The sequence below is a fragment of the Populus trichocarpa genome, chromosome 4, assembly GCF_000002775.5.
Source record: "Populus trichocarpa isolate Nisqually-1 chromosome 4, P.trichocarpa_v4.1, whole genome shotgun sequence".
Lineage (NCBI taxonomy): Eukaryota > Viridiplantae > Streptophyta > Magnoliopsida > Malpighiales > Salicaceae > Populus > Populus trichocarpa.
The window spans coordinates 6,811,161-6,839,037 of record NC_037288.2 but is presented as its reverse complement, the minus strand read 5'-3'; the positions used below and the strand labels follow the sequence as shown (position 1 = coordinate 6,839,037).

The 27,877-nt window shown below is 34.4% G+C and overlaps 4 protein-coding genes across 4 annotated transcripts; all 4 read left to right on the top strand.

The window, feature by feature from the left end:
* The first annotated feature begins 1,801 nt into the window (after positions 1-1,801).
* LOC7487410 (NADH dehydrogenase [ubiquinone] iron-sulfur protein 1, mitochondrial) lies at positions 1,802-8,212 on the top strand. The gene is made up of 5 exons (XM_002305195.4): positions 1,802-2,445; positions 3,990-4,236; positions 5,349-5,643; positions 6,357-6,731; positions 6,987-8,212. The coding sequence occupies exons 1-5, from the start codon at positions 2,052-2,054 to the stop codon at positions 7,884-7,886; spliced, it is 2,211 nt and encodes a 736-aa protein (XP_002305231.1). The 5' UTR covers positions 1,802-2,051; the 3' UTR covers positions 7,887-8,212.
* A 3,175-nt stretch (positions 8,213-11,387) lies between these two features.
* LOC112327272 (importin subunit beta-3-like) lies at positions 11,388-13,531 on the top strand. The gene is made up of 4 exons (XM_024599625.1): positions 11,388-12,827; positions 12,933-13,139; positions 13,262-13,366; positions 13,439-13,531. The coding sequence occupies exons 1-4, from the start codon at positions 11,388-11,390 to the stop codon at positions 13,529-13,531; spliced, it is 1,845 nt and encodes a 614-aa protein (XP_024455393.1).
* Positions 13,477-14,841, top strand: LOC127905215 (uncharacterized). Its single transcript, XM_052452279.1, has 5 exons — positions 13,477-13,744; positions 13,879-13,953; positions 14,054-14,199; positions 14,472-14,607; positions 14,686-14,841. Exons 1-5 carry the CDS (start codon positions 13,610-13,612, stop codon positions 14,839-14,841), a joined length of 648 nt encoding a protein of 215 aa, XP_052308239.1. The 5' UTR covers positions 13,477-13,609.
* LOC7487412 (uncharacterized) lies at positions 14,462-18,119 on the top strand. The gene is made up of 12 exons (XM_052452560.1): positions 14,462-14,607; positions 14,686-15,293; positions 15,404-15,460; positions 15,659-15,799; positions 15,920-16,012; positions 16,170-16,255; positions 16,324-16,390; positions 16,469-16,535; positions 16,623-16,759; positions 17,489-17,580; positions 17,674-17,740; positions 17,842-18,119. Exons 2-12 carry the CDS (start codon positions 15,168-15,170, stop codon positions 18,004-18,006), a joined length of 1,098 nt encoding a protein of 365 aa, XP_052308520.1. The 5' UTR covers positions 14,462-14,607; positions 14,686-15,167; the 3' UTR covers positions 18,007-18,119.
* Positions 18,120-27,877: the final 9,758 nt, after the last annotated feature.

The following is a 27,877-nucleotide window of genomic DNA, read 5'->3' as shown; positions in this document are numbered from 1 at the left end:
GGATATTCACTGTAGCAGGGTTTTTTTTTTTTTTTTGCTTTTGTTTTTGTTTTTTTTTACATGTTTTTTTTTTGCTTTTTTTTACCCAAAATTGATTTCTTCTTCTTTTTTTTTTTTAAATTTTTTTGTTTCAAAATTATCTTTGCTAATTTTTTTAAATATTGAGCTGGTTGAAAATTTAACCATGTAGTTTTTTTCTTTAAAACATTGTGGATTGCTATAATATTCTCATACATTGTTTTTTTTTATGATTTTTTTATTCTTTTTTTTTTCAAAATGGTCTTTGTAGATTTTATTTTTTTATATTAAGTTGGTTGAGAATTTAGCTTTGTAGTTTTTTTTTAAAAAAACAATATGGATTGCTACAATGTTTCCCCAACATAGTTTTTGTTTTGCTGCAGTGTTTCCCCATATATTTTTTTAAAAAATTATCTTTATCGAATTTATTTTTTCAATATTGAGCTGACTGATAATCTAGCTTTAGCTTTCCCCATATGTTTTTTTTATTTTTCTTTTTTTTCAAAATTGTCATTTTTTACATATTTTTTTTGTTTTTTTTTTCAGAATTATTTTTTTTTATTTTATTTTTTTACTATTGAGCTGGTTGAAATTTTAGTTTTTTTGTCTTTTTCTTTAAAACACTGTAGCTTTCCCCACGTGTTTTTTTTTTCCGCTTTTGTTTTCTTTTTTGTACATTTTTTTTTCATTTCTTTTACCCAAAATTGACTTCTTTTTTTTTAGATAGCCTTTGTCGGTTTTTTTTTAATATATTGAGCTGGTTGAGAGATTAGCTTTGTAGCTTTTTTTTTAAAATAAAAAATACTATGGATTACTACAGTGTTTCCCTTACATGGTTTTTGTTTGGCTATAGTGTTTCCCCCACATGTTTTTTTTTAAACTATCTTTGTTAAATTTATTTTTTCAATATTGAGTTGGTTGAGAATTTAGCTTTAGCTTTAGCTTTACCCACTTTTTTTTTTTTAAATTTTCCCCATGTTTTTTCATTATAATTATAATTATATTGTATTATATTATATAACTGTTTTTTTTTGTTTTTTTTAATGATTTTTTTTGTTTGATTTAGTTTTTTAATGTTAATTTTTTTTATTTAGTTATCAGATTTTCATGATACGAATCTCGGGTTTGATGGATTAACCTGATTTGACGAGTTATTTTTTTCATTTAATTTAGTTTGTTAAAGTTAATTTTCTTTCTATTTAATTATCAGAATTTCATACTTTCATGACACGTATCCTGGGCTTGATGAGTTAACTTGGTTTGATGGGTTAACCCGGTTAATTCTAGGTAAACCCGTCATTTTTTTTTCTATTTAGTTATCAAACTTTCATGACGCAAATCCCAGGTTTTACGGGATAATCTGTTTTAAAAGGTTGACCCAATTAATTCAATATTTTTTTTTCTTTTTCTTCATTAGTTTTTTCCTTCCTGTTGATTTTTTTCTTTGTTTTTTTTAATTAATCTATTTAATTATCACACTTTTATAACACGATCTTATAGCCAAACCCACATCCAGTATTCTTTGGTTCGGTGTTACAATCAGACTCATTTAAACTTGGGTCATGCAAGTTTAATTTTATTATTAATATTATAAATATTACTCTTAAGTCAGGCGTTGCAGCCAAATCCAAGATTCTTAGGTATAACTTTGCAGAAAAACCCAAGATTTTTAAATTTTTATTTTTTTAATATTTTTTATGTAAAAAAAAATGACTCACAGCATCGCGCAGGTATCAAAGCTAGTAAGAACTATAACAAAAGCCAAACACCCTAAAACCAACTCACTCGACCTCGCCTCAGCTGGATCAATCCTCGGATCGAGTCTTCCCGATCAGGTCTTGAAATCTTGATCACTCGATAAAAACATCAGGTACTGGCCCAACAACAGTAAATCGGGCCGGTCAAAAAGTCCGCCACGTAAACACCCCTTCATTAACCATTGCAAACACCAAACACACGCCTCCTCCTCCTCCCCACCATTTCTCTTTCTGAGATCTCAAACCTTGACACCACAAAATAACACGAACACAAAAATGGGGTTAGGCTTGTTAGCTTCAAGGCTCATAAGACCCCAAAAAACCGCCGCCCGAAACCTTCTTCTACGCTCCATCGTGACTAAACCGGAGCTTCAATCGGCCGAACCCGCAACCACCCCACAACCTGATCTTCCACCACGAACACCACTAGGTGGTGCCAGAGTTCACTTTCCGAACCCGGACGATGCAATCGAAGTGTTTGTTGATGGGTATCCAGTGAAAATCCCGAAAGGGATGACAGTGTTACAAGCTTGTGAAGTTGCTGGTGTTGATATTCCGAGGTTTTGTTATCATAGTCGGTTGTCGATTGCTGGGAACTGTCGTATGTGTCTTGTTGAGGTGGAGAAGAGTCCTAAGCCTGTTGCATCTTGCGCTATGCCTGCTCTTCCTGGTTAGGGCTTTAATTTTGTTTTTTGTTTGTTTTTATCTGGATTTTTGGTTTGGATAGTGAATTTGGTGGAAATGAGTGTCATTTATTTTGATTGTTGAGTTAAGATTGGAGATTTATGATTAGGATTTGGCCCTTTTGTGATTTGGGTTTTTTTAGAAGTGATTAGTTTTCTAATGTACTGTATTGGTTGAAATGAGAGATAATTAATGACTGATTTTGATAGTTTAAGTGGAATTTGGGGCTTCTGGTTTCGTCCTCTGATTTTGCTGATTTTAAGTAGAAGTTGGGACGTTGAACTTTTTTGGGTTCTTATGTTTTTTGTCATTTGGGTTTTGATTTGGATGGTGATTGTGGTGGAAGCTAGTGTAATTTCTGTGGATTTTGAGTAAAGATTGGATTTTTTGTGGTTCATCTGGGGTTTTGTTTTAATTGTTCATTTTGTAACGTGTGTTTTGAGTTTTTATGATTTCTTCGGGGGTTGAGTTCTTAATTGATTTATTTGGTGTTTAATTTGGTAAAAAAGTATTTAACTTGTTTGATTATTGATTGAAAAACTGATTTTTTTTTTTTTATAATTAATGGTCTAGGCTTTGGCTTTATGTGATTTGGGTTCGTAGTTCTCTAATTTGCTCTATTGGTAGAGATAAATGGTAATTTATGATTCTGATTTGTGTGATTTTGATGGGTTTAATTAGTAATTGGTGTTCTTGTGGCTTATTTGGATTTTCAATTTAGTTGTGGGTTCTGTTTACCAACAGAAATGGGGTTTAATTTATGATATAATGTGTTATTTTTTAGAAACGGAAATTTTGTGGCTCACTCCAATGCTCAAAGTGTGACATTTGGGGGCCTAGATTCTGAAATACTTTAATTGTTTAATATATTGAACATTCTATTCTTTATGGTTTTTGTTTTCTCCTATTCAAGGCTCGATGCATTATATGTTTTTAGTTTGATGTTCTTAAAGTTATTGTTTTTCTCATTTGCTTATTTCTCTAGAGGTTCTTGAAGGTGTCTATTATTTTGGCTCAGTTTTGTTTGGTTTACCTTTTCAAAATTTTAGACAATCTCTCTGATTCTTTTCTTGTTTTATGGTTGTGACTCAGAGTAGTTGGTTTTAGTTTCTTGCAGTTTCTTTAGTAGAAAATCTTGATTTGATTTAATTATGATTGATTTGATGTTTTTTGTTTTTGCTCTCAATGTCCATGCTTCTGATTTATTTGCTACTTTAAACAAAAAACTTTATCATTTGTGTATATGATTTATCCTGATTTTATGATATGCATTGTATTTGCAAACACATTTTGATTTGCTTATATAGTCATAAGAAACGTTGATTTTATGATGCAAGTTCTTATGAACTTGCACGTTTCCTTTGTTTTTCTCTTTTTTTTGAATAATTTTTGCTTAGTATCTTAGACGGCTTAGTGTTCTTAATTTGATGATTGAGGTTTCAGAATTGCTTAGTTTAAGAATTTGTATCCTCCTTTGTGCTTGTTTTATTTCTTAATTATATTTTATTTATCAGATGGTTTATATTGTAGGAATGAAGATTAAGACAGACACACCTGTGGCAAAGAAAGCACGAGAAGGGGTTATGGAATTTTTGTTGATGAATCACCCATTAGATTGTCCAATTTGTGATCAAGGTGGAGAGTGTGATCTTCAGGATCAGAGTATGGCATTTGGATCTGATCGCGGCCGGTTCACTGAAGTGAAGCGATCAGTTGTTGATAAGAATCTTGGCCCTCTGGTTAAGACCGTTATGACTCGTTGCATCCAGTGTACAAGGTTTGATTCTGAAATCATTTTGCCATCAATTATATGAACATGATTATTTCAAATTATTAAATGTTTGTTTTAGGCGAGTAGTGCTAAATATGAGAATATTTATGTGCATATTCTGCATGGCAACAATTTGACTTTAGGACCACAATGCAAATACTTCTGTGTAGCCTTTTCATTTAGGACAATTTCTTTCAGATTTGCTTCTCCATGCTGCAAAGAGTGATCAAATCTTGTCTGTGAATCCTTTTCTATTTCCCCCATTTGTTATATATATATATATATATATATTCTGTTTTGATGAATGATGCACCAAGACCTTGGTAGGGTTTGAATCCCAGGCTTTGTCACTATGATCAAGGTTATAAGAGATTACTTGGCACAAATTTGGTTAGGCTCCACTTTGTGTTTTCATGCTTGATTTTTGATCTCTAGTTTCATTCTTACACTTAAAGAAGTGGAAGCTAGTTTAATCTTTGTGATTGTTCTGACTTATCCAGAAATACTATTCCTGTTCAATATTATGATCATGTTATTGTTCTGTTTTCTGCATGCATTTCCTTTGATATCCTGTAGTTTGTGTTTTCTTGCTTTTGCCACCTCTCCCTCTATCAATTATATTTGGAAGCAATTTATGCTGGATGTCCCAAATTGATGAATGAGATAATTCCTAAAATAGTCCTGCCTGCCATGGAAAAACTACTATCATTTACCCTTTTTTATGATAAACTTATTGGAAGCCAGCAAGTTTTCTCTTTTCTGCTTTAAGCAACTTATTTTGTCTTGGGTAATCTTTCATCTACTTATCTTGTTAGTTCATTTTAGCATTTGATATGTTGGTTGATTAGGCATTAGAGATCTGTTGATTTATTTTCACTCTAGTGATGTAATGTGATCAAGTTAGGTCGTGTGCAGTGGGGTATTGTGGTAAAAATGAATCTTTGATGTAATTGCAAATGATGCAGCATTGGTAATGGTTAAAGTTACAGTTGATTGCTGTGTAATTTTCCATCAACCTTTTCTTGCTATCTGTTAGCATTTATAAATCTTGGTTGTAGTTTTGCGCGCACTGTACTATCTTCTGATGCAAACTAATTTATTCTTTTGTTGACCCACAGGTGTGTGAGGTTTGCCTCAGAAATTGCCGGGGTTCAGGATCTTGGCATGTTAGGTCGTGGCAGTGGAGAAGAAATTGGAACTTATGTTGAAAAACTTATGACAAGTGAGCTATCTGGAAATGTGATAGATATCTGTCCTGTGGGAGCCCTTACGTCGAAACCTTTTGCATTTAAAGCTCGAAATTGGGAGTTGAAAGGTACAGAGACCATTGATATCACTGATGCAGTTGGATCCAACATCCGGATTGATAGCAGAGGTCCAGAGGTCTTGCGCATCACTCCACGGTTGAATGAGGTAGATTCCCTGCACTGTAGTGTGTTATTTTCTTTATTTTTCAGATAGTTTATTGGTTGGTCTAACCAAAGCATCAAATTGCTTCCTTCTGAAAGCAAATTTGTCCCGTGCTTTGAAGGGGTCATAATTTTCCGTGAAGAGGAAATAAGGCTATTGTTTCATATTTGACAATTAGGTCTACTAGTGGTTTTGCATTGTATCCATCTGCTGATGTTGACAAGGGTGTTGTGAGCTTATAAATGTTAAACTATATAATATACAACAATTTACCAGTAGATTTTTCTATTGCGAGGGAATAAATATATCAATGGCTTAATTGTAGCATTCTACAAGTAGGCTGCTGTGTTTATTGTGGTTTAATGTTACACAATATAAGTTATTGTTAAGTTATGTTAGATGCGCTGTTTTGGTTCATGAAGGATTATCAGGTCCATTTAACTTGTTTCATTCAACAGATTGATTTAGGGTTGTATGGCTTTAATTTCTATCAAGTGAATCACTTTGGAGGCAATCAAGCTTGTGTATTTTACTTATTTTAATTAAGGGGCAAAGCACTTCAATATACTTTGCTTTTAATATCCTACTATGATTATTTTAGATTAAAAGGGAAAAAAAAAACCAACGCTATCTACTTTTTTGTTATGGTTTTAAGTGTTTTTGGTGTACAAGACTGCAAGGGTGCTTACTCATGATTTTGGACTGACATATTTCAGGATATAAATGAAGAATGGATATCAGACAAAACTCGGTTTTGCTATGATGGTTTAAAGAGGCAGAGGCTAAATGATCCTATGATTCGCGGTGCAGATGGGCGCTTTAAGGCTGTGAGCTGGCATGACGTCTTAGCTGTGGTTGCTGAGATTGCTCATCAAGTTAAGCCAGAGGAAATGGTGGGCATTGCTGGTAAACTATCTGATGCTGAATCCATGATGGCTCTGAAAGATTTCTTAAACAAAATGGGGTCAAATAATGTGTGGTGTGAAGGAAATGGCCCTAGCCCAAATGCTGATCTACGATCTGGATATATTATGAACAGTGGCATTAGTGGTCTTGAGAATGCAGATGTTTTCCTCTTGGTTGGAACCCAGGTAATCTCATTGACATTTTCAATCATTTGCAGAATTGAATTCTTGGATTACAGCCACTATATCATCGCATATGACTTTACAACTATGAACTTGTCTTCTGCGGGTATGATGTCTTGAATTTGTTCTTTGCATTTGTACACTCCTTTACACTTTTTCATTGCCACAATGACTTTGAAGTAATCTTGTTTACAAGGCGTTTGGATTGATTGGGACTATCGGTCATGTAATCTCATAATTCATTTAATGAATTGTCAGCCAAGGGTAGAAGCTGCCATGGTAAATGCCAGAATCCGCAAGACAGTTCGAGGAAGTAATGCTAAGGTTGCTTATGTTGGCCCTCCCACTGATTTCAACTATGATTGTGAGCATCTAGGCACTGGTCCTGAAACTCTAACTGAAATCGCAGAGGGTCGTCACCCCTTTTGCTCGACACTTTCAAATGCCAAAAATCCAGCCATCATCGTTGGTGCTGGACTCTTTGAGAGATCGGACAAGGATGCAATTTTCTCTGCTGTAGAAGCCATAGCGAAAAATGGGAATGTTGTACGACCTGACTGGAATGGTTTCAATGTGTTGCTTCTCAATGCTGCCCAAGCTGCAGCCCTTGACCTTGGACTTGTGCCAGAATCGAGCCAAAGTATTGAGAGTGCCAAGTTTGTGTATCTGATGGGTGCTGATGATGTGGATTTGGAAAAGCTTCCAAATGATGCCTTTGTTGTATATCAGGGGCACCATGGGGACCGTGGTGTGTATCGTGCCAATGTAATTCTACCAGCATCAGCATTCAGTGAGAAGGAAGGGACATATGAAAACACAGAAGGGTGTACGCAACAGACTTTGCCTGCAGTTCCAACGGCTGGTGATGCCAGGGATGACTGGAAGATAATTCGTGCTCTTTCTGAGGTAGCGGGGGTGCGGTTGCCCTACGATACAGTTGGGGCCATCCGATCCCGGATTAAGACAGTTGCGCCAAACCTCCTGAGCGTGGAAGAAAGAGAGCCAGCTACCTTTTGGGCTTCATTGAAGCCTGATGTCACTAAGAAGATGAGTTCAACTCCTTTCGAAGCTGCTATAGACAATTTCTATATGACTGATTCTATTACCAGGGCATCAAAAATAATGGCTCAATGCAGTGCACTGCTGCTAAAGAAGTGACTTCTGGATTTTTGATCTTTTTAATAAACTTGCAAATTCACTCTTCTTTGTACCTCTTCATTCAAGCCGTGCAAGGCCTTGTTTGGCAAATGGTCTAGGCTTCTGGAACATCCGGAGTACATCCAATAAGGCTATTTTTAGATTCTGTTTATTTCACTGTAACATGTCCTGCAATTAAATAGCATTTCCCTGTAAACGCTCGGTGTGTAAGATGTGAGACTTAACTGTTTGTGTTGCTTAGGTTTTAGAACATGTTCCAGTTTGCGGCAGCTTCTGCTTCTGTTCACCAATCATATCTAATAAAGAGACCCTTGAGAGTTCAGTTATTTCTCGTTTTTATTCTCTGTACACGGTGAACTGGTATAGGTAAGATGTTTTTGTTCACTGGTATAGCTAAGAGTGTTAATAGTCTCGCCTCATTCCCTGGTAAACTCATTATAGGTAAGATGTTTTTGTTCGCTTTAGTTGAAATCCATGTAGTTTCCCTTCAGTACCAAGTAGCCCTGAATACGGGTTCTTTTGCTCATACATGAAAACATGATTGAAATGAATAGAACTTGAAAGAATTTATTTGTATTGGAGCTGACTTGTGTTTTTTTAAAAACATGTACGGATGTCTTAGCTTTCCATGGCGAAACACATCTAGGTTGTCCTTTCAAGTTCAAACATGTCTAGGCTTGATTATGCTGGTCTTTTTTTATTTTTTAAATTTTTTAATATTTTAAAATGAAATCCTTTTTAAATATAATAATTACAATAATATTTTAAAAAACATGTGATGACATCATAAGATTAGATATTTTTAATGTAGATATTTTTCTATTAAAAATTCTCATGAATATTCAATAAGAGTAAAATATCTATTTTTTTTAATTGTGAATTTTTTATACATTTTTATTTAAATTAATTATTCTTTTATTTTCTTATACATTCACGTAAAAATTATCAAGATTTATTTATATTTTATTCTTTATTTAAACTTGCTTTTCATGATAAGTTTTTATTACACAAAACATGTTATATATATATATATATATATATATATATATATATATATATATATATAAAATATTCTTATATCAGAATGAAATATATAAACAAAGTAGTGAGTTTTACTAGAGATATTTTTGGTAAAAAAATCTTAAGAAAAAAACTGTGCACAACACAATTTTGTCTTAATAATTTCTTGAAAAAAAAAATAATCTTTTTTGCTCCCGTGTCCTCTTTGAATTTAGACTTAAAATTTTTCTTGAAGCTTTACTGTTTGAAACCCATGCAAACAAAATTTAATCAATGAAAAAGACTGAAGGCGAGCCCCAAGATAGTTGAATTATGAACATAAACAATCGAAGAAGATAAAATTACAGCTGAGAGAATGCATGAGTCCAACCATATGACAAATAAACATCAAAACTGATGCACTCTCTCAAGTGGACTTCATGTTACTCTAAGATCCAGCAGAAAACATCGACATCCAGAAACTTGCATTTGCTCGAGCTATGGACATCATCTCCTTCTCTTTAAAATAAGTATTCAGCGTCAAAAGAGAAGGCCTGAATTGGGAAGTGAAAGAGCCTCTGGGGTCGAAGAAATCCTGCCGGCAGGACTCAGATTTTGTCTCCTCGTCATTGTTCTTCTTAATCTTCCAATCCGAGCCAAATCTGTTTTTCCAATTTCCAAAGCTTTGGGGTTCGGAGGCGTCTCCAAACTCATCCACATACTTCTGCTTCCATATATCATTGTTTGAACACAAACTCTGCTGCTTTGAATTAATGCATGAAGTGTCGCGACATCCGTGGCAGGAAGAAACCCCAAATCTTGAGCTTTAAATCTGATGATAGGCTCATAAAGCAAGGTGGAAGTCTCACCAGTCCTCTCGGAAAGTTATATGGACAACGGCATAACATGCTGATCCTTCGAGGCTTTCCAAAACTCGTTAACTTCGCTCATCCTGTCGTTCTCAAGAAAATTTGTCTGCAACAAATCCAAAACTGGGGCAAATCTATTCTGATCGAAAGTCAGATACAACTTTGTCCTGCTCTCGGCCGAAGACCCTGAAACTACAGCACCATTATTGATCAACCTCCTTATATTCAAAACAATTGATTCAGAAACATCCTCCTTCTCCAAAAGTTCAGGAAGAGTGTAGGAAAGCGACAGTGGGGTAGCTGATGAAGGCCACTCTTCTGGGAATTGAAGTCCATCAACAGGTGTTCTAGATACAGGATCGAATCCAACAAGACCAGACTCCAAGAAAGCTTCATGCACAGAAACAACCAAGAGGTTGAGAACTCACTCTTATCACCTAATACACTCCTCAATATACGAGCAGAGAACCTCTCACAGGCCATATCGATAATTTAAACTCTATTGAAAAACAAATTCTATTATAATTCCTCCTTCTCTTATTAACATGTTTTCTTGTTGTCTTGATTTTTGTTTAACTCAACCCATATTTTTACCCGATTATCAAGTTATTTTTAAATATATTAAGTTATTTGAATCATATAAAAATAACTTCAACACAATTTAATTTAAAATATAAGTTAAATAAGAAGTCAGATCAATGAATTTCAAAACTAATTTGATGAGCGATTGTAATAACAATACCAAAAAGTTTCTAATAACCTGAACAATCATTTTTATGTTCAAGAAATTTTTTACTATCAAGTGTAATGTCAAGATTTAACATTTTACTTTCTAGAAATCACATGTTCGAGTCTCACAAACCTCAAGGCTACTGAAGGATTACATGGTCGTTAACTTCAGGACCCGTAAGATTAGTCGAGGTGCATGCAAGCTGGCCGGACACCCACGCTAATCTTAAAAAAAAAAAGATTTGAACCTAGAAAATTAAGGAATGAAACAAACTTCCTTGACTAGCAAGACAACTCATTGAGATTTCCATAAACGTCAACTTAATAACTTGATATATTAGCTTGATTTAATCATTGAGATCCCTACTTCATAGTTCCAGAAGAAATTGGAGAGCATTCAATAACAACTACACCCATAAAAAGAAAATATGATCTGCGCAGCCGCCAGTGTTAGTGAAAATGCCTCAAAGTCTGGTAATAGTTCAAGACTAATGCCATTTTCCCCTATCAGTGATGTTAAACCTGTTTATTTTCTTTAACCCATCTCTGTAAAGATGGTATAATTATGTTTGCGAATCTAACATCTTGCATGGTGTTAATTCCAGCTAGCGGGTCTGAACCTTGATCCAGTTAATAAAAAAATTTATGGACAGGGCAAGTTTAATAATAATGATTTTAAGAGGGAGTGGGACGATAAGCCCCGTGATTAATCTAATGTTTCCAATTTGACCACCTCATTAAAGAAAATGCTTCAATTTAGTCCCTGAAATCACATTATGTTAGATTCAACAACCAACTAACTAAAACCAGAAAGCCCGCCCTTTTAAAATTTCAGTCCTTCCCTTCAAATGATTAACATCAGCTCTTCTTCAAGAAACTCTCCATTTTTAAGAATCTTTCAAGAATGGCCTCCACTACTTCATCGCCACTACCTCAGGATTCAGCTACACCACCATCGATGTCCCTGCCTTCGCTCTTGAGGGCCAAACTCCGTCCGACCCGAGGAAACCCAAATTCAGCCATAAACTGGTCACCACCACCAACATCAAGACTAAGGCCACCATCATTGGGCTCACAGAGGTCACCATTACTTTCACCGCCGACGCAGTCATCCCTGAATTCAACCAGGGACTATCTCAGAAGTAAAGCCATGGAAATCCTGGAATCACCAGATACCTTACCTCTTACTTGTCTTATTGAAGAGCTTAACTTCCCTGAAACCTCCACTGATTTAATGTATGCCCAAAACCTCTTGAATTACCTTAAAAACAATTACCTTACGTCCTTCTGTTTTTGCCTTGTTTCTTTCTATAAGACTTGCGGCTCTGAATTTGGAAACTGCAAGGAGTATGCCTTTGATATTCTATGCCAGATTCTGACAGAAGGTAAGGAAGGACCTTGTCAAGAAACCTCTTTCTTGGATAAAGAAATCAAATCTGCAATTCTTGATTTTTTGAATACAGAGAGTTCAATAAAGAATTTGAATAAGATTCGCGATTTTGTCGCCAAGATTGCCACTAAAGAAGTAAGACTTGGAAATGATTGGCCTGAGCTTCTTGAGTTTGTTTATGAATCTTTGGATTCTGATTCTGAAGAAAAAGTGAAGTATGCTGTTTCTTTGCTTTATAAGTTGATTCCGCATTGTGCTGTCGAAGATCTGGTTGTTAGTCCTGATTCCTTTTATGATAGTTTAGTGGATATATTTGATTCTGATTATATGAGTTTAGAGGTACAGGTTGAGGCAGTTCTGACCTCAAATCGTTTTCTCTTGTACTGGACGAATCGATCGAATCATGATAGGTATAGTGTCCTTATGATTCAAATAGTGGAGACCATTTCCACTTTGGTTGAGCATAAATCAGACAAAGATGTACAGGCGGTAGTTAAGGAATTGACTGTGTTGACAAAGGAGAAGCCATGGACTTTGAGTAGCCAATTTGATTATGTAGTTCTATCTGTGCTTAGGATCCTAGGTGAAGTCGAACTCCAAGACAAAACAAGAATTCTTGCACTAGAATTTGTGATTGCTTTAGCTGAAGAAAGAGTTCAGGGTCGACAGATGTTGCTAGGATCGCAATTCGCAATCCCAAAGTTTCTTGAAAAGATTTTGCTTCTGCTAGCAAATTTGAAAGATGACTCAGAATGGGGAACTGCGGAGAGTGATACACAGAATCTGCATTCGGTAAGGTGCTTGGATAGAATTGTAGCCGCCTTAGGTGGGGAAGTTCTTATGAGGTATTTCCCCCGATTATTTGCAATTAATTTTTGTGCTGAAGATTGGCAGAGCCGCCACGCTGCGGTTCTTTCCCTTGGCATTGTTGCAGAGAGATGCTCAAGTCTAAAGGTCTCAGATTATTTCTCCTTTTCCATTCTAATGTTTTGTCATTGGTTCTAATTCTTGTGGCTTTATTGGACTTCAAAATCATCCCTAAGGTTCTATATTTTGCAGGAGTCGAAACACAGTTGGGATCAAATGGCAGGAAGAATTATAAGAAGTGTCAAAGAAGACATGCACCCTTGTGTGCGTTTGACAGCTTTATATACAATTAAACAATTTTCCAAGAATTTGAAACCTGAATTTCAAGACCAGTATCGTGACCAAGTTCTTCCTGCATTAACGAAAGCCATGGATGATTTCAATTATCCCCGCGTTCAGGTACTTCGATTCCTGAAGTAGTTAATCCTGGCTTAATCTTGTATTATCAGTATCCTTTTGCCATCTTGCCTATAGATTTTATATCCTTGATTCTTCATATTTTACTTATTATATCCTCTCAGGTGCAAGCTTATTCAGCATTGTTTGAATTCACCTCGAACTGCACTCCAAGTATTCTAAATCCTTACCTAAAAGAAATTGTCACCAAATTGCTCAAAGAATTAAGGGTATATTATCTTAAATACAATTCATTCTACTGTATGCACCCTTGTTTATAATTCATTTTGGCACTAATGCAGGAAGAAAAGCACATGATCAAGGGTGAAACTTTGAAAGTATTGTCAGCAGTTGCCTATTCATCACAGGTACTTCTTGATAGTCTCTTAATCTAAGTTTTATTTTTATTACATTTCATTTATCCTTTTATTTTGACACTGTAGGATCAGTTTGCAGAGTATTACAGTATTGTCATGCCTTACCTTAAGGTTATAATGATGACTGCGAAAAAAGAACTTGATCACAACCTTCTTGCCAATTCCGTGGATTGCATCACTATGGTTTGGATGGCTGTAGGAAAGGAGAAGATCAGAGATGATACTGATATGGTAATTGTCAATAAAGTTTTTAAGAATAGACCGCCTGAAGTCAGCCTGTAACCCAAACAGATGGGGTCAGCAAGGCCAAACGATATGTAATTGTGAGATCATTGCCTCACTAACTGTTTGTTATCTCTTACAAGGTTGTGAAAATGCTTATCTCTTTACAAAGATCTGAATTAGAGGCAAATGATCCAATGAGATGTCAACTGTTGCAAGTATGTTAATGTTACTTCTTCGATTTCATTTGAAACATAAACGCAGTACTTTCATTTATACCTGCTTTTTATCTAACACAAATCAATAACCATGTTTCAGGCATGGGCCAGACTGGGGAAATGCTTGGGAAAAGAATTCAAACCTTATATGAGTGTCTCCATTCCTCGTTTGCTCAGGTCTGCTAAAATTGGATCATATGTCCTTATACCTGAGAATCCTGACAATGTTGATGAATCAGACGGAAGGTTGGCTTTTAAGATGAAAATTTTTCTTCATTCCTCTAATGCATATGTTATAAGTAAATTTCTTTTCTTATTCCTGATTTTTTATACTTGTAGAAACAATGCTACAATGGCATAAGCTATACTCTGAAATCGAGAAATCTTTTCTTTTAGCTTTATGCTTTCAGAAGAAATTATTTTAACAATAAGATAGCAACATTTGGTGTTTCGAATTATGATCTGATATTATGATTTTTAGCCCTTTCCTTTTGCTGAGGGATATATGATTTTTACAGTATCAGGGCCCTGATCCTTGGAGAACGAAAGATATGGATCAAGACTAAGGTCCTGGAGGAGAAAGTTGCAGCTTGTAAAGGGCTGTATTTACTTGCTGATGAGTTGAAGGAAGGACTTTCTGTATGGATCGAAGAGGTTAGTTATGTAGCACTTCATATGATTTTCCTTTCTTGAATCTCTTCAAACAAAACGTAAAAGGCTGTATATGTGTAGGTTGCTCAGACTTTAGTTCCATTTCTCAACTTTCAACTCAACGAAGAGATTCGAAGAGTTGCTGCTTCAGGTATTTACACATCAATGTTCCTTGACAAAGAAGGCATAATTCTGCAAGTTAAAACTAATGCTCAGAATAGATTGCAGATTTCCTGACAGCCTGCACACCTTGGAGTAAAACTGTCACAACTTCCTCTAGGAAACTCCGATACCGCACACACCATTTGAAGCATGAGAACCTAGATACGTGTAGCTTTCTAGTCATATATGGATTGCATAGTGTTTTGCTTAGAATTAATACTGTTTTTCCTTTGAAGTTAAATTCAAAATCTGAGCTTGTTATGAGAGTTTTCAGCTGTCCTAAACCTTGTTAAGCACCATTTATCTCATCTTAATTTCTCAATGTAAATTTTTTATTTATCAGGAATGCTCCTGCATCACTGACAGTAACAATTTAATTTTTTTGTGCTTCCACACTAGCCATGCCAGTGCTATTAAAATCATCTAAAGAAGCAAAACAAAAAGGGAATCTTGAATTGTCTGATGAATCTCCTTTCGAGAAGTTATGTTCTGATGTGTTACCAGCTTTGGTAAAAGCACTAAGTAAGGTAATTTCTATCTGGAAATGACATTTTTTTTTTAATCAAAGAAATGACTTTTTGTTAAGCTTCGCTGCCATTTAAGAAATTTGTAATTTGTAATTGCTATTGCTGAGTAGGAATCCTTGCCCGAAATTGCTGCAATAATTTTGGACTCATTGGAGGAATGCATGAAGGTCTGTATTGCTTTTAATAAATCTGTACTGCGTATAGCTGTCTATGATCTTACATCAGAAGAATTCAAATTGCTTGTTTCTACTTTAATCATATTTTTTTCCCTCTATATATCTTTCCAAGGATAATGATTCTGCTAATCGAATTCATATGTTATAGCAAAATGCTGTTCGCGTACTAATGTGCTCTTTATCTTTCAGATGTCTGGACCTGTTCTAGATGAAGACCAGACTGACTTGTTCTTGAAGAAGATAATGAATGTTTTGAATTCAAGAAGCAAAGTAGGGGACATTGATGTAATAAAGCAGACGTTACAAGAAGAACAAAAAGTTTATGACAAAGTCTGTAGTTTTTGTCATCTTTAATTAGATATGCCTTGCCGCTTATTTCAAATTTAATTATCTGTGCAGGTTCCTTGAAATGAGTTCTGTTTCTTGCCTTATGTTCATTTCTTGATGCAGGCCGTTGATTGTTTGGCCACTTTCATCAGAATACAAAAGTCTTCTTTCTCACCATTCCTTGGCAAGCTTTTGCCTTGCATACAACTTATGTGGGTGAGTTTAACCATTCATTTCTGCTCAGATTCTGTGATGCTAACTGATCTCAGTTTCATCCATAAAACTGTAGCATGAATGCTGCTTCTAGGCTACCCTGATGACTTTCCAATTCCGATCTAATTGTTTTCATTTTCCCTTGTTTCTTTGCCTTCAGGAAAAGGATAAAATAGCTAAAGAGCGAAGAACTGGCTTGCGCATATTTTGTGATGTTGCGAAGCAATTCCCAGAAGAAGCATTCAGGTAGAACACTTCGTTTTTATTGATTCAGCTTGTTATTTAAATGTGCTTAATACAATCTGATAAAACAGGCAGTACAATATTTGTCTTCTGTTTCTGTTTGAGGCATGCAAGGATGAGAACCCCGAAGTTCTAGAGGTTTATCTCCCACTCATGCCTGTAATGTTGGCACGCATTCATGTGGTGCATTTCTGATTCAAAATACTGTCGTTTCAGGTGGCTGTGCAGGCAATTGGGATATTTGCTGAGTTTGGTGGGTCTGCATTCAAGTCTCTTCTTAAAGGTTGCTTGTGATACTGCTTTCTGCTACATGAGTTAGTCCAGTGCAGTCTGTTACTGTAATAAATCACATCACTTTTTTCTTCGGCAGGGGCTTTTTATGCTTTGAAAGCGGTTATAGACCATCCTAAGGCGTTGCAGATAGAATATGTAATGGCCCATGATGCTGCTGTTTCTGCTCTAGGAAAATTTTTGCAGTTCCATCGTGAAAAACTCAATGCGGCACAGGTATATATATACTTTTTTCCTATTCCCAGATCAATGGAAAAGGAAGCTTTTATGTTTTACCAAATGCGTACACATTTCATCTTCTACTCCCTTTTAGACTTATTGAAGCGATACACGTATTGACAAGTTTAAGTCCAAGAAGAAAGACTGAACAAGTATAGAAGACTGAACAAGTAAAGCGAGCTTTCTGATGAAAATGAACATAATTGTGATCTGGTTCATTCCAACTATTCTTCACTAGTAAGAAATTGGATTCGAACAATTAGGAGATTTACTAGAAGAAATACGGTATAATGGGTCAACTTGTTGTCATGTCCAAATTAGATCTAGAAGTTGTTGTTCAGGATTTTGCTTTATTTTCCTAGTTATTTTCATATTCTTTTCCTAGTTAGGTTTTAGAATTTTGTTTTAATTAGGTTTTAATTAGTTTAGGTTAGTTTAGCATCTATTCAAACCATTTGTAAGTTATTTCAAGAAGAGTTTTTGGAATTATTGAATTTCAGAACATATTAAAACAGTGTTTTCTCTATGGTTTAGGTCTAGGGCTATAACCTTAAGACTCGAGAAACCCTAGTTCTTTCTTTCTCTTTCGTTATACGTTGTGTCGCTGATCTTCAACAGGAGAGTATGTTGTCAGTAAAACAGTAGCACACGCAAAGCTAGGAATTAATTTGTCCTTTGGAAAGCATATTATGGCCATTCTGTGAAGTTTGTTTCTCTATTTAACAGTTTTTAAAGACATGGTTAAGACATTTGCCGCTGGAAAATAATCTAAACGAGGCCAAAGTTGCGCATCATCAGCTTTGTTCACTAGTTGAAGTGTAAGTCAAAATTTTCATCACATGTTTGAAGTACAACTAGAAACAGTCAGTTATATTTTCCACTGATGGAGTATTTTTCTTATTTCATTTCAGGTCAGATGTGGAACTTCTTGGTCCCAAAAAGAAAAATCTTCACAAGATTGTTACTGTTTATGCCGAGGTACAGTCCAATAGTTCCATCCTTTGTTTAAAAACAGAAAATTGCTTAAATTTCTGTGAATTCTACTTATCATAGAGTAACTCCTTTTTCTTTTTGTTCAGATCCTGTGGGCAGGTAAGAAGTTAGCAACTGAGGAAACTGTAAGCCAAATGATCAAGCAATTGGAACTTTACAGGAGAAGGTCAATCCTCTCTACCTGGCGATCCTTCATGTTATCCATGGAAAACCATCTGCGAAGGAAGTTGGAATCAAAATTATCATCCTAGATTGTTATTTCTAGTCGTCAATGTTGTCTGTCCCACTTCGAAACCTTGGTGCTAATCAGCAAGTTTTCTCATTGCAGAATGTATATGAACTATTCTTATGTGCATTCACCCTTTTTACCCTAACAGTTCTTGGAATGCATAAATCAAAGGAATAGATTGCTTATTCAATCACTTCGAATCTAAAAGAGGTACTCATTCTGATATTGAACATCTGCCAGAAAGAAAGAAACACGTGTCTTTGTCCATTGCTCTTATAACACCCACAGCGCCTATGTCAGAAAAGAAGCTCGAGGGCCACATGACATAGAGTTGCCACCATCCAAGGGCTAAAGTACCACAACTTTGTAATTTGACCACCTCATTAACGCAAATGCTTTAATCTAATCCCTGAATAAATGGACACCAAATACAATACATTTGAGACCCTCACTCTTCTTCTAAGTGATGATCAACATGGATTTTGGCAAGAAACCTCCTTCGAGGATGAAAAAACTGAAATCTGCAATTCTTAATTGCCTTTATACACAAGGCCAGAAAGGTTTTTGCCTAAAATTCACGATTTTGTAGCCAAGCTTGTCAAAAAGTAGTAATTGATCGAAATGAATGGCCTGAGCCTACTGAGTTTCTTTAGGAATCTTTGAATTCTAGATCCGAGGGGAAACTAAAGTGTGCACTTCATTTGCTTTGTAAGTTGATGCCACAACGCCATAATAGGTTGTTGAATATATTTGATTCTAAAATGAGTTTGGAGGCATATGCTCAGGCAGTTCATAACTCAACTAATTTTATCTTGTACTGGAAAAATCGATCGAATTACTATAGGTACATTTCCCATTTGGATCAAATGGTGAATACCCTTTTCATTTCGGTCTATCATTATTCAGACCAATATGCACAAGTGGTGGTCAAGGAATCAAATTGATTTGGTTGGCAAAGAATAATTCATTGTCTCTAAGTACCCATTTTGATAATGTAGTTGAACTGTAGCGGAAAACCAGGCTCTTGCACTGGAATTTGTAGTCATTTTAGCTAAAGAAAGATATCAGGATCGAGAATTCTACTCGAATTGCCACATTTTATCACGAAGTTCAATGAAAAGATGTTGTTTATGCTCGAAGTCATAAAAGATGAACCAGAATGTGAAACTGCATAGAGAGATGACAAGAATCAGGACTTGTCAAGATTTTCGGCTCATGGGAAGAAGACCTTGGCTAGAATTGCAGCTGCCCTGGGTGAGGAACAGGGTAAATTCTTAGAAAGAGCTTCCTTCAATCATCCCTGGGCTAATGCTGCTTATATGTGTTGCAGGCATGGAAACACGATTTGAATGATATGACAGCATTACTTACAGAAGTTGTCAATGAACATATCCACCCTCGCATTTGTTGGCAGCTCTAAATACAATTAAAGAATTTTCCAAGCATTTGAGCCTGGAATTTCAAGAACAGTATCGTCAACAAGTGGTGCTCGCATTAACAAAGGCTGCTTTCTTAACCATGATCTCTTCTCTTTTAGTTGTCAGGACCAACTCTAGGCGAAGACCAAATCAACTTCTTCTAGGTAGAAATAATGAAGGTTCTCATAAACAGACCATCTCGTTCATGAAGCAAAATGGTGGACATTGACGCAAGAAAGCAAGAATTAGTAGAAGAGGAAAATCAGAAAGAAGAAATGTTTCTGACAAAGTCTGTAGTTTTTGTCGTCTTTAACTGGACATGCTGCTTTTATACTCATTTCAGATTTAATTGTTTATATATGTTCCTTGGAATGAGGTTTGCTTGTTGCCTTGTGTTTATTTCTTGATACAGACGGCTGGTTGTATGGCCACTTTGATCAGCACTCATAAGTATTTTTTTTATTATTCTAGTTGGTATGAGAAAATAATATAAATTATATTTTAAAGTGTCATGTAATAGTTTAATTTTTTGAATTAAAATGGTTTTTATCATAATATTATAGTTTTATCGACCAAATATTAAAACGTGTATTATAGAATAATAATATTTGAGGCCTCACCTAATATTTAAGCAATATGGGTGAGTTTATCTATTCTCGTCTAAATAATGCATAATGATCAAAATTTTCATCCCTTAAATTACGTTGTTGTATGGCGACTATTAGTAAAACTTAATTGAAGGACATAAGAGATGAAACTGAGGATGCTACAGTGATGACTCTCTGATTTCCATCAAATTGGTTCTGTTTCTACTAGGTGGATTGCCTGCGAGCTTTCTTGGCAATTACAAATTGATGAACTCTGAATCGCATAGCAAGGAAAAAAAGAAGGAAGAACTTTCCTAACATGCAAGCAAGATCTAGTTGCACTGAAAGGCAATGAATACAACAGTTAAGCAATAATATCTTTAGGTGAAAAAGAGTTTGTTTAACACCTGTGATGCTTGCATAATAAGTGAATAAGCAGATACAAAGAGAACATAGTTGTTGTCCAATGATTCTAGAAAAAAAGAGGTGCTTGATAAATCCAAAAAAAGAACTGAATATAGCAGTGCTAGCTAGAGAGTCAAGTTGAATGCTGGTGCTGGTAAGGTCTATGCTTCTTACCAGCTTCAGAATGGTGGTGCCATAATAGCTTATTTTCCCTTTCATCACCAGCAATACATCCTTATATTTGCTAGTGTAGTATAAATCAGATTGTATGTGTTCTTCAGAAGAATTACTCATTGGTCATCATGGCACTGGATTTCTTAAACACATCCAGGTATGTTTCCGAACAGTTTGTTGTGAGAAAGGTCTAAAACTTGTAAAGAAATTATATAACAGAGTTCTTTAGGGATGGAGGCATAAAGATTATTTGACCATAGCATGATAACCTTCAAATTAGACAACCTTTCTCCAAGCCACGAGGGAACAATACCAGCTAATTGATTTTCAGCAAAGTCAAGGGTTTGTAACTGTGATCAATTTTCAAGTGACAAAGGTATGCCACCAGAAATGATGTTCTTTTCAAGGCTCAAAGATTGAAGGTAACTGTAGTTTCCTAGCGAATTTGGAATGTCACTGGTAAAAGTGTTGTTGCGTAAATATTGTCACTGCCTCCAACAATCAAGTATTTCTAACAAAAGATTGTTTCTAAGATTGAGAACTTGCAAAAGCTTTGACTCGTCCATCCTATCACACAAAAAATAGGAAATGGGACCTGATAGAGAGTTGTCCTATCACAGTGATTCAGGTTTTTTGGAGCATCAACGATGCTAAAGAAAACCAAGACGCTTCTCATGTATAGGGCTATAAGCTCTTGTAATGGACTTGTCTTGATTCTGGGTTTTTTTTGTAATGTATGTAAGGGTTTAGTGGAGTATCTTATATTTTAAAAAAAATTTCTCTCAAAGTTTTTGAATTTTTTTATTACCCGTAATTCCTAAACCATAAACTTTATCAATAGAACAAGTCTAATATATGAAAATTAAATTGTTAAATTAAAATTGAAATCATAAAGGGATTTAAAAAAAAATAGTTTAGGGGATAACTCGAGGAATATATGTGTGTGTGTGTGTGTGTGTGAAAATCTAAAAAATTATAAGGTTAGTAGAATTTACCTCTTTTTGTTTAATATAAATGATTTCAGGGGTGTATGGGACAACTTCTACTTTTGTTTTTAGATGCTTGTTAAAAGTTTTCTAGCTTGAAAAATCATTACATTGATGCCCTTTTAAGTGCTTTCTGATTATTTTGATGTGCTGATATTAAAAATTAAAAAAATCTAAAAACAATTCATCTTAATACATTTTCAAGTAAAAAGTTATTTTAGAAAGTATTCTACACCATAATCTTAAACACCATTTTCATTGCAAATAGGCTTAATTAGGTATCCATATAATAGATAAAGACAAATATGAAGTCCAACATAAAGCCCATGAGATAAATGAACAAATAAATCTAGTTTAGATCAAGATGTTCTTGTACTTCTTGTTTTTTTTATTTAGTGGGAGGTTCAATAGACCTTGATATTATGAGTAAGTGTGTTTGTTTAACATTGTGGTAGTTTTTATAGTTGTGGTTTTAAAAATAGGTTTAACAAAAGCTACAAATCATAGCTTTTTTCTTAATCAAGATTTAAGATAGATTTTTAGTGAGATTGAAGCAAAAACTGTTGTTTGTATTGATTAACAAAATACTTTTAAATTTATAATTGGAGCAAAACGTAGACCGCATCATACTACTCTACATAAGCAAATGATACTACTTTACATAAGCAAATTTAGCCTAAGTCTTCTACAACATATAAATATAGTTAAGAAATTGTGAATTATAAAAAGCCTGTTTGTTTTTGCGTTTTAAAAGTGATTTGAAAATTAACCACAACCACACTTCTAAACACCCCCTCCTCAGACTTGAGCATTACTTTATTAAAAGAAGCTATGGAATATATAATTATATTAGCTGTTAGGGTAACCTTTTAATGTATTAATTGGTTAATTTCTTTGCTGGCAATGAAGGTATACTTAATTAGCTGAGTTGAACTATACAAGCTTGCAAGTTGCAACCTATGGTGACGACTGAGGGTATGAATAGCGAAGAGAATAAGTCTTTTGCACTATGCATTGTCTTCTCAATTCTTGTTCCAAATAGGCCTAATTAAGAACGTGGCATGGGAATTGACAAAGACCATACACAAGCAATACTTCTGATGGATCATCTCCTAGCTCTACGACTTAACATAATTTTTTTGAAAATATTAAAAATGGCCCCACATGGATTTATGAGATAATAAAACTATACAATATTTATGTCAAGACACGCACACCCCCCGCTTTAAATGCTGGGCAAACAGTAGGGGTCAAAAGCTTTCCTGAAGGACAATGCCAGCCTCTCTCTTAGGGCCCTTGGCTGGAGCATGATGTGAAATAAAATGGTTAGACACCCTTTGATGTCTGAGAAGCTTGAGCAAATGAACTCAAATAAAAGAAGAAAAAAACTGTAAAAAAAGAAAGAATAAGAAAAGAAAATAGAAAGAAAACCCACCATTCTATGCAACTTTTTTTAAAAAAATTAGCTCAATAACAAATTTTGTTTTGCCAAAATAGCATAGCTAAGAATTTATTTATGAAAACAATACAATTAGTTGAAACGCACATGTAACACATTTATAATTTTTAAATTTATGAAAAATAGTTCTGACATTTCAAATTTAATATGCACAATTTTTAAATTATTTTTCATATAAAATGATATGGTAATATGCAACCTTCAATGAATTATGTATTTTTCATAAATAAAATTTAAATTGTACTATTTTGCTCTTTGAGAATATACTAATTTTTTTTAAAAAAAAAACCCCTCTGAACTGGTTAGCAAACAGGTAGCTAGCCTTAACAAGACATGCTTGCAAGCACAAGCACACATGCATATATTATCTTATAATCATCATAGCCTCATGATAGCTTACTTTGTCTTCACTATTGTTTTGTTGTCAGCAAGAAAAGAGGGAAAAGTTGAGATAATAAAAGAAAAAAAGCTTTGAGAGAAATATATAAAGAGTGAGCGGAAGTAGTGGAGAATTTTTTTTAAAAAAGGAAATTTTTCATCAATCATAAAGCAATCGATTACAAAATCATTTTCTCACCTCTCACATCAGACAACCTTTTGTGTTTCTGCCAAAAAAGTCCTGTATCCTCCTGCATCCTCCTGCCTCCTTTGCATTTAATACTCTCCTTTCGAGGACTGGGCCATCTAGGGTTTACCCCCCTCCCACCCGTCGGCCGTCCCCCTCTCCCAGACAAATTCATATTCATATGTCAACCTCAAAGAGGGCAACTTTGTTCCAAGTGTCAATGTGTAATTATTAAAATTAGGTCAGTGACTATCTTTGCTACTGTGATTTTCTTATAAGGATTAATGACATTTTGACTATGCAGCGTGAGTACTTGAGAGATTATTGGTTTCAAATGAAGAACTTAACAAAAAGTTGATTTCAAGATCTCGTAAATGAAATCCAGCAAGTGCTATAGCTAGTTCGAGACCGCCATTGCTCCGCGTGTTTCAAACTTGACCTAACTTTGAAAAACTAACTAAACAACATGATCATCATTAATGAATATTGATGAGCTGAATTGTTTTAATCTAAATAAAATGATCTCTATCTTCTTAAGAAAGAAAATTAATACTTTATGCAAAAAACTCATGAGGTTCCATGGTTTTTTATTTTATATTTTTCTTAACAAATAAATGCAAACACACGGGCAAGCACATGCCCCAAAAGATTTCTTATATACACATCAATTTTCACATGATTATTGATTAAAAAAGACACATGTTATGCATTTATAACATAAAGAAAGTTGATACAACATATATATATATATATATATATATATATATATATCAAAGCAAACTAAGATATGATATCGATCCTTGTTTGCATAGAAATTATGTAACAGGGCAGGTTGTGATGTGCATTGAACTATAATGTATTCTCAAGTCAAGAAGATACAAATAGAATATATATGGGAGTGATGTGCACACAGTGATCAAACTATCAAAGGGACACAAATGTTTATATGGGTGAAACATTGTTCGTGGATGGTTGAGTGTTGTAATAAGTGTCGGCATATGAGATGGTTCACACTACTTTCTTTGCAATGGTGGTGCTCTTTCACCCTCAAAATATTTGTTTGTCAAAGGGTACATATGAAATATTGGAGCCAAGTTTCTCCTTCAATTCCCCCACCTCAACACTGTAAAGTATGCTTTGACAATATCTCTTTCTTCTCACTCTCTTAGATATATATACCTCACATCCTACTATTAGAAAATAATATAAATTATATCTTGGGACATTACCTAACAACTTAACATTTTGGGTTGAATTAGTTCTTTGACATGATATTAAAGCCTTAATGACCAAGCGGTCATGAGTTTGAATCTCACCATCCTTATTTATTTGATAAAAATTAAGCACAGGGTAATGTAGGCTTGTGCAAGTTTTAAATTCAAAGGGTTTTCACTTGAGGGGGTGTGTTAGAGAATAATATAAATCATATCTTGGAACCTCACCTAATAACTTAAATTTTTTGGTTGAATTAATTCTTTGAGATCTACCCTAACAGGAACTTGCCATTGAAGCTATTGTAGTATAGCAAAGAATGGGACATGCATTAAAGCTAGTGCGAGTAGAAAAGTAACCTAATTCCATAACTTAAACAACTTTTATATGAATAGGATAATTTTATTGCGAGCATTACGAGATATTACCCTTGCAAGCTTATTTAGCTAAATGGATTTGCTATTCTCTTATTACTCGATAATTTAATGAGAGATTGTAAGACAAAAACTACTCGTGAATAGACTACTTGGAATATCAATGATTTGTTTAGAATATGATTAGAAAAAGACTTGATATGAGAAAGCTAACATGAAATCACTGAGAAAGACATAAAAAAGGCTTTAGAAGAGATTGTATATGACCAAATTCATTCGAAAAAGAGTATACATATATAAGTTTTTCCATGTTTCATGATTCAATTTATAATTTTGTTGGAAATTTAATCGTATGTTCATTGAGAGCCAAATAGATTGAGCTAAGTTGCAGCTGTCATGAATCTCGTGGTCCTTACTCTAATTCATCATATATATGAACATGTGATGTGTTCCTATACTTATACAGGAATTGATCAAACATTTGTTGCCATGAAGATAATGGCAATAATTATAAAGACGATGGTTTTCATGTTATACACATGTCACTGATCTCATGTCTGGCTATATACAAATGAAGATAACAACGACGACGGAGTGGATTGAATTTTTCTTTTTTCTTTATCTTAACTTTAATCACAGGAGTTCTCACATGATTAAAAATATTTTTTTTTATCAATTACAATAAGCACCAATATTTGTATTTTATTTTTAACCCTATTGATTAATTAATTTAATTGATGCAATACTTTCAAACTTGACTCAAATAATCCTTTCTCTAAAACTTAGAGAATAAAATTAGGATTTATGATCCATTCTCCTAGAACATGATTAATGATGCAAATGATCCTGGCATCATGTGATGCTTATCATGTAATTTTAAGAACATATAGAGATATTCTAATAGTGTTTTGTTGTTTTCTAATAGGCATGTTTGTCTTTCATTTTTTTTTTATTGTAAGTTTTCCCTAGTTGTCATCCTTTTAATGACACTTTTTGAATAATGCATCTCGATTACTATAAAAAAAGAGTAATACAAGTACAAATTGAGGGAACCATTGGATAAATGTTGTTAAACTTTTTTCTAATATTACTTTTTTTCTTCTAAGATCATTTTTCCCCTTATGGTTGGAAGACGACAATGTTGAATATTGAAAAATAATATAAATTATATCTTAAGATCTAACTTAACAGCTTAAACTTTTGGGTCAGATGGTTCTTTGACATGGTATTAGAGTCTTGATAACCAAGCTGTCACGAATTCGAATATCACAATCTCTATTTATTTGATAAAAATTAAGCACAAGGTATTATGAGTCTGTGCAAATTTCAAATTTAAAGGGTTTTTCCTTGAGAGAATGTATTACTTATATCTTGAGACCTCACCTAACAGCCTAAGCTTTTAAGTCAAATGATTCTTTTACATTGAATCTACATATTAAATGTTCCAATATATATTGATGAGATTTATTTTGTTTTGTTTATCCTTTTTTTTTTTTTTTTTTGTGTGTTTGTGTGTGCGGGTGCAAGAGGGGCAAGAATTAAAGCTCAAAACATTGAAAAACGAACCAACAACACCTACTGTGTGATCATAAATATTTCGATATCTTTTGAAATAACTCCAATTATTTACAGTGAAAAAAGAAATTGATGCTAACTATCAATCACTTGTAGAAAAATATAACCCATCAAGGGTATTTGACTTTGATAATGTCCAGAGCTCCTTTTCATCTCCATTTTGGAGATTTATGCATTTTACCATAAATGATAACAGAGAAGCCGAGAAGAAATGAAGGGAAAAACAAAAAAGAATTTGGGAATGGGGTAGACGTACGTACGTGCATCACTGCAAGGAAAATGGCATGTGAAAACAAATACTAATGTCACGGGTTATACAAACATTTCTGCCTTCTTTTCAGTGGTTTTTCTGATATATCTTTTCCTTCCCGGTCTAAAATGAGAGAGTTTAAATTTGTAAGAACTCATTTGATACGATGTGATTAAGAAGCTTGAATAATTCTCCAATGTGCACATGAGAATCACACGCCATTATCTTAAACCATAGAAAGTGACACCTTATTATTGGTGGTGGTGGTGGTGGTGGTAAAAGGAGCAGGATCTAGAATGAGTTTTCAAACTATAGGGACTAAATAATCTTGTATTATTAGTAAGGTTAAATTAATGCTATTCATCTAATCTCTTAATATAGTAACTTTATATAATGTTTCATTCAAATAAGGTGGGTCCATGTTTTGCTAAAAATGAAAGCAAGGCTAGGTTACACACAAGACTTGCTATATATATAAGGATATGTTTGGCATTGCTTTATCACACGAAAAAAGACAGATTGGATATATTCCTCCATGCAAGAGATCAGAGTGAGGAAGGAAGGAAGAGAGAGAGAGAGATGTGAATAAACTTTAGGAAAAGGAGTTGTCTTTGCTTTTTACATGCATATTGTGGTCACACTTTGATGAAAATGAAAGCACTATATATGTCCTAGCTTGCAAGCAAGCTTCATCAAAGGTGAAGCAAACATACTCAGAGAAGCAAGGTCGACCTTCCCTAAAAGCTCTCTTGGGGTTGGGGGGGAAATGAAAGTTGAATTGATTATTGATGACCATATCAGATCTCTTTCCAGCAATTCCCCCAGCTGTAATACCTAGCAGGATACATGTAGGACCAAAAGCAAAAGCTTAAATTTTCAGGTATATGC

Coding starts and splice junctions, on each gene's coding strand:
- LOC7487410 (XM_002305195.4), top strand. CDS start 2,052: ATGGGGTTAGGCTTGTTAGCTTCAAGGCTCATAAGACCCCAAAAAACC. Junction 2,446..3,989: donor CGCTATGCCTGCTCTTCCTG/GTTAGGGCTTTA, acceptor TTTATATTGTAG/GAATGAAGATTAAGACAGAC. Junction 5,644..6,356: donor TCACTCCACGGTTGAATGAG/GTAGATTCCCTG, acceptor GACATATTTCAG/GATATAAATGAAGAATGGAT.
- LOC7487412 (XM_052452560.1), top strand. CDS start 15,168: ATGCCAGTGCTATTAAAATCATCTAAAGAAGCAAAACAAAAAGGGAAT. Junction 16,536..16,622: donor ATTCAAGTCTCTTCTTAAAG/GTTGCTTGTGAT, acceptor TTTCTTCGGCAG/GGGCTTTTTATGCTTTGAAA. Junction 17,581..17,673: donor CTTTGTTCACTAGTTGAAGT/GTAAGTCAAAAT, acceptor ATTTCATTTCAG/GTCAGATGTGGAACTTCTTG.
- LOC127905215 (XM_052452279.1), top strand. CDS start 13,610: ATGCCTTACCTTAAGGTTATAATGATGACTGCGAAAAAAGAACTTGAT. Junction 14,200..14,471: donor GTTGATGAATCAGACGGAAG/GTTGGCTTTTAA, acceptor TGATTTTTACAG/TATCAGGGCCCTGATCCTTG. Junction 14,608..14,685: donor TTTCTGTATGGATCGAAGAG/GTTAGTTATGTA, acceptor GTATATGTGTAG/GTTGCTCAGACTTTAGTTCC.
- LOC112327272 (XM_024599625.1), top strand. CDS start 11,388: ATGGCCTCCACTACTTCATCGCCACTACCTCAGGATTCAGCTACACCA. Junction 12,828..12,932: donor AGAGATGCTCAAGTCTAAAG/GTCTCAGATTAT, acceptor TATATTTTGCAG/GAGTCGAAACACAGTTGGGA. Junction 13,140..13,261: donor TCAATTATCCCCGCGTTCAG/GTACTTCGATTC, acceptor ATATCCTCTCAG/GTGCAAGCTTATTCAGCATT.